Source organism: Hemiscyllium ocellatum, chromosome 26, assembly GCF_020745735.1.
Source record: "Hemiscyllium ocellatum isolate sHemOce1 chromosome 26, sHemOce1.pat.X.cur, whole genome shotgun sequence".
Taxonomy (NCBI): domain Eukaryota; kingdom Metazoa; phylum Chordata; class Chondrichthyes; order Orectolobiformes; family Hemiscylliidae; genus Hemiscyllium; species Hemiscyllium ocellatum.
The window spans coordinates 30,762,462-30,778,252 of record NC_083426.1 but is presented as its reverse complement, the minus strand read 5'-3'; the positions used below and the strand labels follow the sequence as shown (position 1 = coordinate 30,778,252).

At 38.4% G+C, this 15,791-nt stretch overlaps 1 protein-coding gene across 2 annotated transcripts in view; it reads right to left on the bottom strand.

The window, feature by feature from the left end:
* The window catches only part of itpr3 (inositol 1,4,5-trisphosphate receptor, type 3), a 280,397-nt gene that overhangs the window by 143,012 nt on the left and 121,594 nt on the right, over positions 1 to 15,791 (bottom strand). Inside the window, exons 9-13 of one of the 2 annotated variants that reach the window (XM_060845471.1) lie at positions 14,494 to 14,589; positions 8,003 to 8,047; positions 6,845 to 6,999; positions 2,276 to 2,375; positions 1,309 to 1,469 (exon numbers count right to left, since the gene is read on the bottom strand). In XM_060845471.1, coding sequence (XP_060701454.1) covers positions 1,309 to 1,469; positions 2,276 to 2,375; positions 6,845 to 6,999; positions 8,003 to 8,047; positions 14,494 to 14,589 — 557 coding nt within the window. The remainder of the gene's footprint in view (positions 1 to 1,308; positions 1,470 to 2,275; positions 2,376 to 6,844; positions 7,000 to 8,002; positions 8,048 to 14,493; positions 14,590 to 15,791) is intronic. The other variant, XM_060845473.1, reaches the window with a different exon arrangement.

The following is a 15,791-nucleotide window of genomic DNA, read 5'->3' as shown; positions in this document are numbered from 1 at the left end:
AAATTTCATATGTCAGCACAAAAACACAACGTAATTGTTATTAAGTGACTGCATTATATAATAAAGGAGATAGTGAGAATGAAAAAGCTGCTGAAAATCAAATTAACCCTTAAGAAAATTTGACAAGGAATTGTAGAAAAAAATACTTTGGCCACTGCATGGCAGTATTTAATTTCAATCACTTTCAATCAATTTGGAGTCTTATTCATTGTCATTCAAAATAAGAATGCAATACAGATTTGCAGCAGAGCAAGGAAAATATTTTATTAAATGCTCCAGGGAAAACAAATACCTACCAATTGCCAAATATATGTTTTGTTTTAGAAACTCACCAAGCAGAAACGATATACTGAAATAGTTTGCTTTTAACAACTAAACAAAGGACAATCATCCTGTACCCTCTCCAGGGTAGGTACACAGCTTTGGTTTTGCTAACATGAGCAAGCTTAATTATTTTTGCTGTTGTTCCAAATTAAATCTGCCCTGAGCAACATTGTGATTTTGCCCTACATTAATTTCGAACTTGCCGCAATCACAACTGTAGGATAAGAAAGCAAGGATTCACAAACAAGCCATTCATCTAATATCGCTTAGCTCACCAATTACAACTTTTCTGGACAGGAGAATTAATCTACAACGCCCCAGGATTTTACAATGGAGTCATTAATGGGACTTTCTCCGAATGGATGAAACTTAACTGACCAGTGGGCAATCTAGCTCTGTAACCACCGCATTAATCAAGCTTGCTCTTAGGCGAAGGTGCACAGACACAGACACACTACACTAGCCTTTCCAATTTAAGCTTCTTACCACCACTGAACACTTTGCCCAGATAAGTCCAAGTAAAGTCAGAAATCACACACTGGGAAACATAGGACTAAACTTGTGAATGACAGTCGTGTCATATAGCACTTGTTACAAATATTCTTTCATAGAATGTAAGCACTGCTGGGAAGGCCAGCATTTGTTACACAGCCTTAATTTCCATTGAATTACAAGGCCAGTTGGAACCAATCATATTGGCTGCAATGGATGGCAGGAGTTCCTAAAGGACACGAGTGAACCAGATACATTTGAGACCATAAGACATAGGAGTGGAAGTAAGGCCATTCGGCCCATCGAGTCCACTCCGCCATTCATCAATTTCTAAGACTATTCACAACAGTCACTATTACAGAGATTAATTTTCAATTCTAGATGTGAATTCAAATTAGTCCAGCTGCCACAGTGAGATTTAAATTCATGTCCCCATGGTATCAGCCTGGGCCTCTAGATTCTCTGTACATTACCACTAATCCAATTTATTACCTTCGATCATTATGATTTAAGCTTCCTTGCTCCATCTTTTCAACAATTATCCCTAGGATTTTACTGGCATCATTTGCAAAATCCAAATCCCGAATCTCTGAAACTGGAACAGACACAATGGCAAAGGCTTCTTTGTCTTCCTTACTCGGGCATGTTCCAAGCTAAAATAAAAGAAGATAACTTTTAAAGAATTTACAATTACTTAGGATAGGAATCTAGCCTAAATCTAGAGGCATTTAATGAATTTCAAACTATCCTGCCAATTGATCAATTTAAAATTGTAGATTCACAATGAATTTTACATTAAATTTATGTAAACATTTCATTCAGCTATGTGATGTACACAGGCATTGGTAAAACAAATTACATTTCAAAAAAGAAAGATTTCTTTATGAAACAGATAAGCAATTTCAATCGTGCCATTCTCTTTCATTATATTGCTCTTCAAAATATTAATTATCCATTCCCCCCCCCGCTGTACTGGATCACACTAATTCACCAGCATTGAGTACACTCTATTTAACTAACCTAGTTCCTCCTAACCTCTTCCATTTCATGGAATCCATGCTAAATTCAAAGGCTTCTGCAACCCAAGTTAAAACATTTCTTCATTATTCAAGTATCATACAAGTTTTAATTACTCCTAGCACATAAACTAAGGTAATTTTGTTCTTTTTCTGCCTCACCAGAAATTGCAATGTAAACAACCAAAATATAACAGTAATACGTGGACTTTCAGCAATACATTCCTCTTATGACATGGATACATTCAGTGAAACTAATTCTGTTTTGTTTTCTGAAGTCTGGTCAGAATTCAATGATTCAGCAAACCTAGTAATCACGCAGAGATTGCATTTGTAAGGATTAGCATCAATGTGCTAGCTATTGTGCCACGTATGGCTGCAGAATACATATATTCTCATTCTAAACTTAAAATTAGGCAAAGGAACCTGAGTGCCATAAATACCATGAGTCTTATTGGCCTTTCTTCATCGGTATCAATAGGAATGTTTGTGCTCTGAATCCACGTATTGGTACAGAGGTGTCGCAATCTCACAAACGAATTTCTGAAACATCAAAAGGAATACTTATAAGAAGTGACTGGCATGCATACATACAAATTCAACTGTAATATTTAAAATAACAAATTCATGCTTAATAAGGCTGATATTCTCTGTCTAATTGGTGAGAAGTCTCTCCCATTTGTCACAGATTTTGGGATATTATAATCATGGCAATCCTCTGCCAAAATAAGGAGAAATGCTGTCATCAGTGAATCGACAAATCCCTGATGTCCAGCTTCTGTTCTGAGTTGGCAGTTCAGCAATCTGGTGTCTTGTAAAACAGAGATGATGAGTTCCACCCATTGGCTTTGACTATGAATGAATCATAGAGACACACATGTCCCACTGTGATTTTCAGCCTATTTTCATAGAACATGATGGGCAATAGCTAAACGATTCCTCAATATATAGGTGCATTAGTCAGGAGTAAATATAGGACAAGAAAGTAGGGGAATGGGTATGGGTGGATTACTCTTCGGAGGGTCGGTGTGGACTTGTTGGGCCAAAGGGCCTGTTTCCACACTGTAGGGATTCTGTGATTGAATATGCACTGTGGGTGATTGTCCAGCAACACAATTATGGCTCTATGATCCCTAAAGAATTTCAGTTTAAATCTGGTCTCCTCTAGAATCTTATTGAGAAGGTAAAATTAGTTGTAAAGGGATTAGGAATATGCAGAGGGAAATAAGATCAAGTGTACTGGAATTTTATGAAGCCAAATGTTCTCCGTCTATGCAGTATAATTTCATAATTTTACTGAGAATGTCCTAGCAGGAATTTATTTCCTTTACTGAGTTCAAAGACAATGGCTTTGAACAAATGTGGAGTAAAACCTGGAAATAGTTGATGTTAGACTTTCCTGAATCTTCACATTTCTCTCTCAACCTGATGAAAGTACCTTCAGGTGGTTTTTCTGGTGTTTATTATATTTCTATTGACTTGCCATTTTAGAGTCTGATTTCAAAGTGTGATTTTTCCCACCTAAATTCTGCAGCTGAACATGACACTGAAAATACTCAACACTTTCCTGAAACTGACAATAGGTGGGATTTAACCTGAAAATGGGAGAGATTAGAAGAGCAAACCCAGTGCTTGTCAGGACATAAAAGTCACCAGGTCTTCTGGCAATCAGGCTCCTGGTGGGCACACTGCTGGGACTAGGACCCTGATTGAGGAAGATCCGGCTGCCAAGAGCCTCTGACCTATCAGAAAATGCTGGTTCCAGCAGTTAACAGTGCCACAGAATAGGCCATGGCTGTTGCCAATATAACATCCCCAGACTCCCTAGATGGAAAAGTGACCAAAGAAAAGGAACGTGCTGTTTGAATGTCTCTTACAATGGGGCTTATGGGGAGAAGGATGCTATTGGGATTATATATATGAAAAAGAGATGGCAAGTCTCTATATCCACCACTACCTCACCATGCACCCCTTCCTGCCCAACCAATGTCAGCCCCTCACTTGTGCACAGATTAATGCAGATAAAACGAAATCCCACTCAACTGACGGCCTGTCCACAATGGTAATCCAATTGGGAAGTTAGACAAGTCTCAATCTGCCTGGAGCTAGAATAATTGCGGCCCAAGCAGGAATAGATGTTTAAGTGGTCATTATATGACTCAATCTAAGGGTCTCATTTGGAGGTTGGGCAGAAAAGTGGAGCCTAGGTCTTCTTGCCTCAGAATTAATTTTAATTGATCTGGAAAGTAGTGGGGTTCTAGAACACCATCATCCTGCTTCTGAGTTAGCAGCCTCCAGGACAGGAACATTATAGCTAAGAATTTTGCAACATGTTTGGGTTTGAGATGTAGGCATATTGCACGATATTCGTACGTCTGAGGCAGGTAGCAGGGGTCAAGACATGTCCTGGGTTTCAGAGGCAGCTGCAGGGGCAGTATGTACCAATAAAGGCTATCTTGGTACTTTGGTATTTCATTCCAGTTATAATGAAAACAATAACCTCCTCCAACCCTTGCTTTTCCCCAGATCTATCCGCTTCACCTCATACTTTTCACCTCCCCACTCATCCCATGGTACCTCATGTTTTCCACGCCAAACTATGTCTCATTATGCAGACCCCCATGGCCTCCCATGGTTTCCATGCCAAGCTATGCTCATTCCATACCAATTGACCCACCATACTGTTGGTTTCTGAACCCTATTGTGACGACAGGTTGCGTCCCTCTATAAAATTTCACAAAAAATCCACATTATTACAGCCCAATATGTGTCAGTCATCCAGACCCATTAAAGTACCAATAGCAGAAACTGCAAACATCTGAAACCTTTTTTTTATCTTCTATAAATAAGCATTGTAAAGTTGACAGAATTAATCAGAGAACTAACTCTATCAATCAAGAAATGTATCCCTGAGGCTCAGCTGGGTCTTACTTGTTTCAACATTTTAAGGTTGTCTAGGCTCTTAGTCAAAGCTCAGGAAGCATTCTGGACACACAGCTCAAAGGAGTCATGAGTGGGGGGGGGGGAATTCTGGATGGAGGGAATTAAGGGCCATGGGAGGTAGATGGATGGCATAACTTGGCATGGAGGGTATGAGGGGTCAAGGGGTTGAGTGTGGGACATACTGCGGATTGGGAAGCATAGATGTCACCATTTCAGTCTCCCTTTTAAAAAATCCCGCACCCAGACCAGGGTCCTTTGGATCCGTCAAAATTTGGCCTAGTTCCATGAAAACAATGGATGGCTCAGATGTACCTACCTACATTGCAGAGCTAACCAGGTCAGGACTGCAGAGTGCAAACTTGTGATCTGAACCAGTCCATACTCTTAAATAACATTAGAAAAAAAATGGAAATCCTAAGAAGGGGGTTGGGAATCCCAGAATCAGCTACCAATATTATTTGCATCCATCCGGCATAATAAAAGTCTAACCCATTATTGCAAGTGGTTGTGAAATATTATTCCAAATACTAGCACTGAAACCCATATGTTACTGAAACTGTTTTGTCAAATATTTTGGAAACATAAATGTATTTGGGAAAATGTTCTAATTTAAGTGAAAAGGAAACTAATGATAATTAAACTCATGTTATACCCAAAAGCATAGTTCTAATTTGCAGTTGTTCTTTTGCATGGACAATTTTGCATTAAAATGTCAATTGAACTTTATTTTGTCAAAGTCAGTAAGTACAGCATGTCGATGCAAATAGGATAAAATTCTGTCTGCACATGCTCCAAATTTGACTATTCATGTTCTGAATTATAATGGTGTACAGGTCCCCAGTCAACGTTTATTTCACTTCATTTTTTCACAATTTCAACTTCAATATGTAGAACTCGAGCTCTGAAATAACTTTGCAGTGAGAGTACAGGATTTTGTAACACTGTTGTGGGTATAGTTCTAGCATATTTTATTTTCATTTGCATCTTTGCAACAATTGGCACATGGTTATTTTTCAAATCCCGGTATCATATTTTAATAAGTTTACGACAGAAGCAACCATGTTTTAAAGTTTAAAGGTTCCTTACGACAAGTCAATCACAGAGTTATTTCTTGCAGGATGTATCGTTTTCCTTTAAAAAATGTAGGATTTCTTTAGATCAGCTCTGTGTGCCACATTCAGCTTTGGGTTTGCCAGTGCAGGTACCCAACTAAATTGGTGCAATAGACACCTGCCTGATCCATGCAAATGCTGAAAACCAGAAATCGGATGAGGTCGTGAACATTTTTAGACTTTCTAACTCATCCTTCATGCCCCTGCAAAACAGTCATCCTCAGAATTTCGAAATAAATGAATGCTCTACTGGAGCATAGCAATGCCCACCAACACATGCAAACTTCTGAGCCAGCAGTAAATAAAATACAATTTGTTACACAGAATTGAATGTGTGAAACTTTTAAGTTCCTATTTGTTGCTGCACATGGGATTTGACAGCATTAGCAAGTACTCACATCATAAGCCAATAAATGTATGTATGCTTAGAACATAGGGTTCTTCTTTAATTCACTCATGGGACTGGCATTATTACTGGATGGGCCAACTTTACTGCCCATCCCCAGATGTCCTTGAGAAAGTGGTTCCTTGAGGAAGTGGTGGTGAGCTTTCTCCTTGAACTGCTTTAGCATTTGCCAAAAAAAGTCAAAGAGGTTCCCTATGGGTACAACACTGTTTTCCTTATCTTCATGACCAAGTTAAGTTGATACTATAATCTTATGGGGTTACTGCAATGCTTCAATCAACTCAACTGAAGTATTCCTCCATTTGCTAAAATAAAATAAATCAGTCAAACCTGTAGCATTTATTCTAGAGAAATTAAACCTAAGCTCATTTAGATGTTATAATTGTATGGTTTAGTAATTTAGAAACCATTTGTTTTGAAACATCCAGATCTTTTGCAAGACATGCCAGACAGTTTAAGTAAATGAGAGTGAATCAGATGACTGTGTGTCATGCCTACATCCTATATAAGATCGTGCACAGCATAAAAGGTTTTACTTTGAGCTTCAGTACCTGGGAACAAATGAATCAGTTTTTTGCAGAGTAGTTGGATCCTGTTCAAACAGGGATGCAATGTCATTACCATGGGGTACAGCCACTAGTTTGTATCTGACATTATCCCCTCCTTTTCTTTTGCTGCTCCGAGTTAAGCTTCTGGATTCTCCCTGCTGAGACAATGTAAAATTCATTTTAAAGCATTTCTATTGTTCATTCTGAACACCAAGTACAATGCAGTCACAGAAAGTTTTCAACCTAATGTTTGTTCAATAAATACTGAGGACAGCTGTACGTAACTATTCTGAAATGAGTCACTTTTGCATATAACGGTAAATTATAAAAGGCAAATTTAAACATAATCTAATTTACCTCAAAATTCACTCCACACAAATCTTCTGCTCTTTGTGTCTTTTCATGTAATTCAAGTAGTTAACTATAAGCTACCAACATTTCCTGTATACACAGTACTGAGAGTTATCTGCAACTTCAATGTCCATGAAAGCTACAATTCAAGCAGCTCCTGGATCTGAACTGGCTAAAATCCAAAACTTTTCATGTTGTATGTGGAATCATGGAACACAAATTTCTTTCTACCTTGCTACAACAGCACAGTGTACCACAGGCAAACAAGCCATTTCACAAATTAAATGCTTTAAAGACACCTGAAAGGATCAAAAATCACACAACACCAGGTTATAGTCCAATGGATTTAGTTGAAAGAAAATAAAACCCATTGGACTACAGCCTGTGTCATGAGATTTTTGACCTTGTCGAACCCAGTTCAACAACGTCACCTCCAAATCATGGACACCTGATAAGCCAGCATTCTCAGAACTACAAGATTTTTTCTTCCTTCCTAAATGTACAGGCCCTTATCTGGCACAGTTCAATAGTTGTTACCAAATGGCCCAAATATTCCTCATACATGAGCCTACAGATAGACATAAAGCTATTTAATCTTGAAAAGCAACACAATTGTGTTCAGGTCCTGTCCTCATGTGACAAATGGAATCCATAGGATAGTTATACCAAGAGGGAGTCCCAGTTATTGCCCCATCTTTTCCCAAGAACAATAAAGTTGATCATACAAGTAAACTTCTGTCTCAACCTAGACAGACAGTGGCATGGGATTCATGTTAGTTCAGTGCTTCTCTCATTAAAAGTAAAACTTACCACAGATTTTGAATCTGAGGCATCTCCCTTGTAAGCTGAGTTTTCCTAAAAGAAAAATGATAATTAATAATAAATACTCAGCAAAAGAAAATGCAGTGTTGCTGTGATTTATTTTGTAACAAATCTACCTCGGTGGAAGAACGATGCTATGTGCAATGAAATAGCCAGTCATGTCTTTGTCTATCCATTTATATCTGGAGTGACTACTAAATGGCAGGACAATAGCCAAACTCTGGCAGTTTCCTTGGAATGCTGCATTAGGACCATTAGGCACTTGAAAGGGAAGTTACTTGGATTGTTTTATCACAATAATATCACAATCCTCAAAGAAAAAAAGACTGTTAATGTCAACCGAATCATTAGATCAAGCACACCATTGTACATGTAAAGACACTTTTCATAAATGTACTACCAATTACATTTTGATTGCAAAACAATGTGCATAGACTGACTTACAATGCAGATCATAAAACAAGCTTAAATGTAAAATGTTACTTCATTGTATTTTATAGATAAGAACATAAGGTTGGTAAAATGTTGTTCAGCTTGCTAGCTTCCCACTTGGTTTGCATTGACAACTCAAACCAAACAACTTGTTCTAAAAAACATCTTCTGACTGTCACACCCCAAAACAAATTCTTGATGCAAATTATCAAACAATGTAATAAAACTTTGTTGTTTTACCACCAACATTTCTAACTAGAAAATATTCATCACCCACATGGTAATTAGTCACTTGGATCATTTCAAATTTCTTTCTGCAGAAGGGAATCAGCAGTTAAATAAATGCAAAGTGTTGCATTTTGATGGGTCAAACTAGGACAGGACTTACATAGTCAATGGTAGGGCCCTAGTGAGTACTAAAGAACAAAAGGATCTAGGGATATAGCCTCTTGAAAATGGAGTCACAGGAATATGGGGTGATGAAGAACGCTTTCTGCATGTTTGCTTTCATAGACCAGAGCACTGAGTATAGGAGTTGGGACATTTTGTTGCAGCTGAACAAGATATTGGTCAGGCCACCTTTGGTGTACTGTGTGCAGACCTTGTTGCCTTACTATAAGAAAAACTAGAAATAGTGCACAAAAGATCTACCTAGACTAGAACATTTGAGTTATAAGGAGAAGTTGGATAGGCTGGGACTTTTTTTTTCCATGAAGATGATCTTACAGAAGATATGGACCAAATGCAGGCAAATGGAACCAGTTTAATGGTGAAAACTAGGCAGCCTGGACAAGTTGGGCCTATTTCTATGCTGTAGATCTCTACAACTCTATTATGTGGCTTATTTGCAATTCTCTCAAAAAAGGTAATAAATTAATATTTAAGCAGTACTTTATAGGGAGAGATGGTGGCATAGTGATATTACTGGATGAGTAATCCCATGGCCTAAGCTAATTCTCGGAGGATACAAACTCATACGAACATATGATTTAGGAGCAGAAGTAGGTCATTTGTCAAATCAAGTCTGCCTCACCAGTTAGTAAGATCAGCAGCGATCTATCCTGGCCTCAACTGTATGTTCCTGCCAACCCCCAATAATCTTTGACTCCCTTACTTGTCAAGAATCTATCGAGCTGAAATCCCACAGTAGCATATCCATTAATTATAAATTTAATGTATTAAAATATCTTCATTTGATATCTAGTCTCAATAATTTGATTGGATTTCATTTACTTATTGTCAACTTTTTTTATTAGAAATACAATGAAAAGTGTTGTTTAGTGTCACCACTCTCTGGTGCCATCTTAGAGCACAGAAAATTAACAAGCCAAAAAAAAACAATAAAGTTTATGTTATAGTCTTCTCTCAATAAAATTAGGTAGTCTTAAGAAAGTCCCTGCTGCTAGCTCAGCTATGTGGTATGGAACATTTAAAACCAAATCAGGCTTGTGATTGAGAACTTGTTACTTTGAGAACAGTAAGCGTGACTCCATTTTCCATACTTCCATAAAAAAACAGCTGAAAGATATTCATATTCCTCTGCCACCATGCTTTTCAAATCCTTTAATTGGTATGCTTACTCAGAAGTGTTTTACTCCAGGTCCCAAATATCACCTTTGCTCACATTATTTTAATTACACTGTCTTAATTACCCAGGAAACAGAATTACAGCAAATATAATATTACACATAATAAAGAAATTCAAGTGAAGTTAGTTGTGTTCCTGACAACAGTTCACATCAGTGAGACAGGTGGATTAATCGGATTAAGTTCAATGACATGAGAAGAAGGAATGCTTTAAACATAATAGAAAGAATTTTTTTAAAAACTGCCCCAAGTAGTTTAATAAAATTATAAGTTGCTGATTATGACACAGTGAAATAACATTCAAGATGTAGTTAAATATTGAAATGTGTAAGAAGTTGAAATAGCCTCAGGATCTGGTTTCCATTAGACATACAGACCACAACTTAATGGTTAAAACTAGTCAGACTTGTTCAGCCACAGCAGTTGTGGCTTTTTGTGTAGTGAATTAAAATATTCCAGTAAAGACCACTCTCTATTTCCTTTCCAAAGTACTCACTTCAATCGAATTACTTCCCTAACTGATGTTCTTGAAGACTAAAGATCATTCCTGATCAAAGGCAATTAAGGTCACTGGATTTCTTAAATGTGTGCCAACTTGCCTTCATCATCATTGTGATATTTGTATAACTTCTTAAAATGTATATTCCTATCACAAAGTTCTCACAGCTTCTGAAGCAAAAATAAAACAAGAAGAAAGTCAAAAAAAACTTTGAATTACAGGGTGAGTCAAAATGACGGTACATATTTAACTGCATGCTGCTGTGGAAATGAAGCCAGATATGAGACAGAATTGTAATAATTTCCATTGTATGATGAAAACCAAATAAAGAACAACAGAACTATTCATTTTTTTAGCTGAGCAAATAAAGATAATAACTGTGCTATCAATGCTGGGAAAAGAGTGATAAAAACAATATTGCGTTGCAGATCTCATGTTGCAATAGAAAAGCGAGATTGCAGAGATTTTTCAGGCTTTAAGAAGACACTTTGAATTATTTATATTATTTATGAACTGTACTTGCTTATCATCCAAGCTTGCTGACCGGAGCTCAGCAGAAAAGGGGTCAGTTGATCAGTAAGTTACTACACTGTTACATATAGCTGAACCTCCAGAGCGTGTGGAACTGAAAGATGACCTCTACAGAGAATGGATTACTATATACATGGGTGATCCTATTGTGAGAGCATATCTGTTGAGGGAGGAGAAATGTACTCTCAAGGAAGCTGTCAAGTTGGACAGAGGTTCTGTGATTGTCAAACATCAGCTAGTTAGTATTAGTGGAAGAACAAGACTTTGCATTATTCTGAATGATAGTCCAGGCTGGGTGTGAATAATATATTGGACAAAAGGAAACAATATTTGCAAAAAATCCAACAGAATGACCAAGGTCAGAGAGAAGAATATAACTGTTGTAGAGTACATCATGCAAAAGAAGGGAATGCAGGTGTGGGGAAAGCATACTCTAACTGCAAGAAACTAAATTCCTTTGCATACAAACGCCTAACTAAAAAGTAGCAGTGCAAGCCTACCAAGATGGATGTTAGTCACCAATTCTGATTAATCACTATATACCATGCAACAGATTGGCATTGTCAGGTCTAAAGGCAATAAATGGTTTGTGAAAATTTGAATGCTGACTGCAAAACAACAGCATCAAGTGAATATGAAATGCCAACCACTAGTACTTCATGGACCATCATTAGTTTCACACATCTGTGCAAGATCATAAAATAAAGAGACCCAAAAATGAAGTCTACAAAAGGGAGAGTCTACACATTAAAACAATACTTATCTCAATACCTTTCCTGGTGAATATTATCTTGAAGTCAATGAAACCATGAAACTATGCAGCTTCTGCTAAGGAGTGTTCCAGCTACCCCAAGTCTAGCCAGAAAGGCACATGAGAAAAGCTGGAAAGATGAGAATCACCCTCAAATTCCAGCAGTTCACAAAATTCAACTCCATACATCCTCTTTACATTATCTCCAGTCAACCATAAAGATTAAGGGTGCAATGAAAATAGAAATTGAACAAATCCACTATAGACATGCACAATGTGTTTTGGACCAGTCCAAAACACCTCAAAATATATTAAGAAGATGGCTTAGACCCCAACCTTTAGTTTTCTTTAAAAGGAAAGTGGAAGGCAGCACTGTATTCTGGATGCAATTCTGAACAAACTACCAGGCTTGAAGCAGACACATTTTACTCTTATCATTAAGTGCAAATGAAAGAAAGAAGAATTGGAATAACTTAACTCTTGGAAAACTTAACAGAACAATAGATTAATTAACTATTAAACAGCAGCTGTTCCAACATAGTAACTTCCCATAAAGACACTCCTGGCAAAGGCAGAATCAGTAAAATAGATTGTCTCGCATGCAATTCTCAGAGTAGGAAAAGAACTCCAGCTTTTAGCTGTAACAGAGAGAGGAATAAGAGCTTCCACATCTAGCTTCAAAATCCAGCAACTGCTGAAAGTTAAATTAAAATCCTGGTTCGATGGGAGCTTGACACCACCCCTTCATGCTGCTTCTATTGTTGCAACTTTTAAAAAGGCAAAAGTGGGGACTGCAGATGCTGGAAACCAGAGTTTAGATCAGAGTGGTGCTGGAAAAGCACAGCAGGTCAGGCAGCATCTGAGGAGCAGGAAAATCGACGTTTGGGGCAAAAGCTGTTCATCAGGAATAGAGGCAGGAAGCCTCCAGAGTGGAGAGATTAATGGGGGTCGGGGGGGGGGGGGGGGGGGGGGTGCTGGGGAGAAGGTAGCAAAGAGTACAATCGGAGAATGGGGGTGGAGATGGAGGTAATAAGTCAGAGGGCAGGGTGGAGCTGGAAGGTTAAAACTGGGGTAAGGTGGGGAGAGGGGAAATGAGGAAACTGGTGAAGTTCACATTGATGCCCTGAGGTTGAAGTATTCCGAGGCGGAAGGTGAAGCGTTCTTCCTCCAGACGTCAGGTGGTGAGGGAGCGGCAGTGGAGGAGGCCCAGGACCTGCATGTCCTTGGCAGAGTGGGAGGGGGAGTTGAAATGTTGGGCCACAGGGCAATGAGCCACAGGGCCGCAACTTTAAAAAACCCAAGCCTCACAAGCTGTTTACTTTTTATGGCTTGGAACTGACCACTCAGCACCTCTGTCTCAACCTCTCTCCATAAAAAAGAATTAGAACAAATTACATCTCTAAAAGCCATAGTATCATCAAAAAGGCAATCCTTGAGTAAAGCAATATACCTAGTGAAGACATGAAAAGTAGACCAGTCCAAAGACTAATGTCATGCCATATCCAAACAAAACTTACAATATTGCAAAACCTACTGAAGCCAGAAGTAGCAATGGCATGAATGGCAAAATCAAGGCGAAACGACAGCTAAATTTCTGTTTGATTTACCTGACAAGTTATTGCCAGAGCAGAGTACTTGAGAGCCAATCTGAGTTCAAAGTTCAATGCTCTCAACAGAAGTCAGCCCATGTGGCCACTTCAAGCCTACGTTCTTAGATCTACTGCGAACAGGTTTGGACTCCATTGTAGCCATAGGAAAAGATCATATATTTAAATCAACAAAGATTATTGATCTGAAAAGATTTACTATGTTTGAACTATGTGGGGCCGATGTAATTTTTAAAAATTAACATAATGGCCTTATGATGGCTTTTAATGGGAAAAATGACACAGCAGCAATGGATTGTCCACTCTAATCATTTCAATAATCCAGTTGTCCCATTTCTGGACAAAGCAACTCCATTGAAGTGAACAAAGTGAACAAGCCACCAATTTTGCTATGTCATTAGCAGAATATCAAGGCTGCACTGCAGAAGCTGCCCTCTGCAGATGAACCTGTGGCCTTGCAGTTGTGCATTCATGCAAGTAATTCATTTATCTTCAAAAGATGCTTTATGACTTTGTGCCTATTTCATTTAGTGTTCTTGTTCCAATGAAAAATAACAAACTGCGAAGAAGGGGCACAACTGGCAACACCAGCCACTCCCTCCAAAGTCATTTTAAAAGTGTCACGTCATCCCTTTTAGAGAAATAAATAGTTTTACCAGTTCAAAAAAAAACGGTGTGTTGAAATTTCTATCTGTCAACAACATATGAGTTTACAATTTACTTTTTTGAAATAATGACATCTTTCACCATATTGGATGCCCATCAAACACCTTTCCATCTGGTAATAATACCCAGAGGTCACAAAGATTTATAACAGTTTCATTACATTGGGATCAATGGGTCAAATTGTAAGCATTCCCGTTTTCATTCACAATAATGCCAGCTGACAGGAGATACATCCATCATATTAGCCATCCAATCAGCTCTTTAATTGTCCAGAGTTGTCCAAGAGATTGCTTCAGATTCTCAATTTGTAAATAATTTAGTTTTTTTTCATCTAAGACAGTTGTACTGTTTCCTGAAAAGTACTTTTTTCTCCCCAATATAGTATTAATTGTTGAAAACAAAATACCTCAGCAGCCAGATAATGGCCTGTAGCTAAGTGTTTGAATCTGTAGAGGCTGTTCCAATGGCCAGCACCTCCTCTGCAGGGATCATGATGAACAACCTACAGGGAAAAGTGAGATATAGGTCATTATTATACAGTAAAGAAACAAGGTGAACAATTTATAAATTATATATAACCTACAGAAGGAAGCAAGTGACAAATCACAAGTCAACAGGCCAAGGATGATGACAGAAGTTCTGATAAGTGAGAAATTCAACCTTCCCTCTAGAATAACAGTTACACAGTTAGTATCAGTCATACATAACACCCCATATTCAGTCCTGGTGGAGTCAATGGAATAAAATAGGTCGTGCATTAGCTGACACAGCAACATCCATTTCTCCCCACCACCCAAAATAAGCTTCTACCTGTAGATTATTTATGAGGATGTTTTCAGTGATGAGAACTTTCTATTATGAACCAGAGATTGGAGATGCTGGGGCTGTTTTCCTCGGAGATAAGAAGTATAAAAGGAGATTTGACAAAAGTTTTCAAAATCATAAGGGGACTGGACAGAGTAGATTAGGAGAGTCCGTTCCTTCTTGGAAAAGGACAGAAATGTGAGGGCACAGATATAGTTCACAAAGGAAACAAAATATAATGGGAGAAAAGCTTTACACCCAATGAGTAGTTAGGATCTGGAACGCACTGCCTTAGGGTTTGAGTAGATTAGATTAGATTCCCTGCAGTGTGGAAACAGGCCTTTTGGCCCAACAAGTCCACACCCGATGAGTAACCCACCCAGACCCATTTCCCTCTGACTAATGCACCTAACACTATAGACAATTTAGCATAGCCAATTTATCTGACCTGCACGTCTTTGGACTGTGGGAAGAGACCACAGCACCTGATGGAAACCCACACAGACAGGGAGAATGTGCAAACTCCAAACAGGCAGTTGCCCAAGGCTCAAATTGAACCTGGGACCCTGGTGTTGTGAGGCAGCAGTGCTAATCACTGAGCCACCGTGCCACCCCATGTGGTGTAGGGTGTGGTGAAATCAGGTACAGTTGAGGCATTAAAAAATTATTTGAATACAAACAATATTCAGGTTAGCGGGTTTTGAGAAGATTTGTAGCCCAAGTTGAGGTCCTGGATGTAGGTTTGCTTGCTAAGTTGGAAGGTTCATTTTCAGACATTTCATCACCATACTGGGTAACATCTTCAATGAGCCTCCAGACGAAGTACCGCTGATGATTCCTGCTTTCTATTTTTTATGTTTGTGTTTCTTTGGGTTGGTGATGTCATTTCCTGTTTTTTTT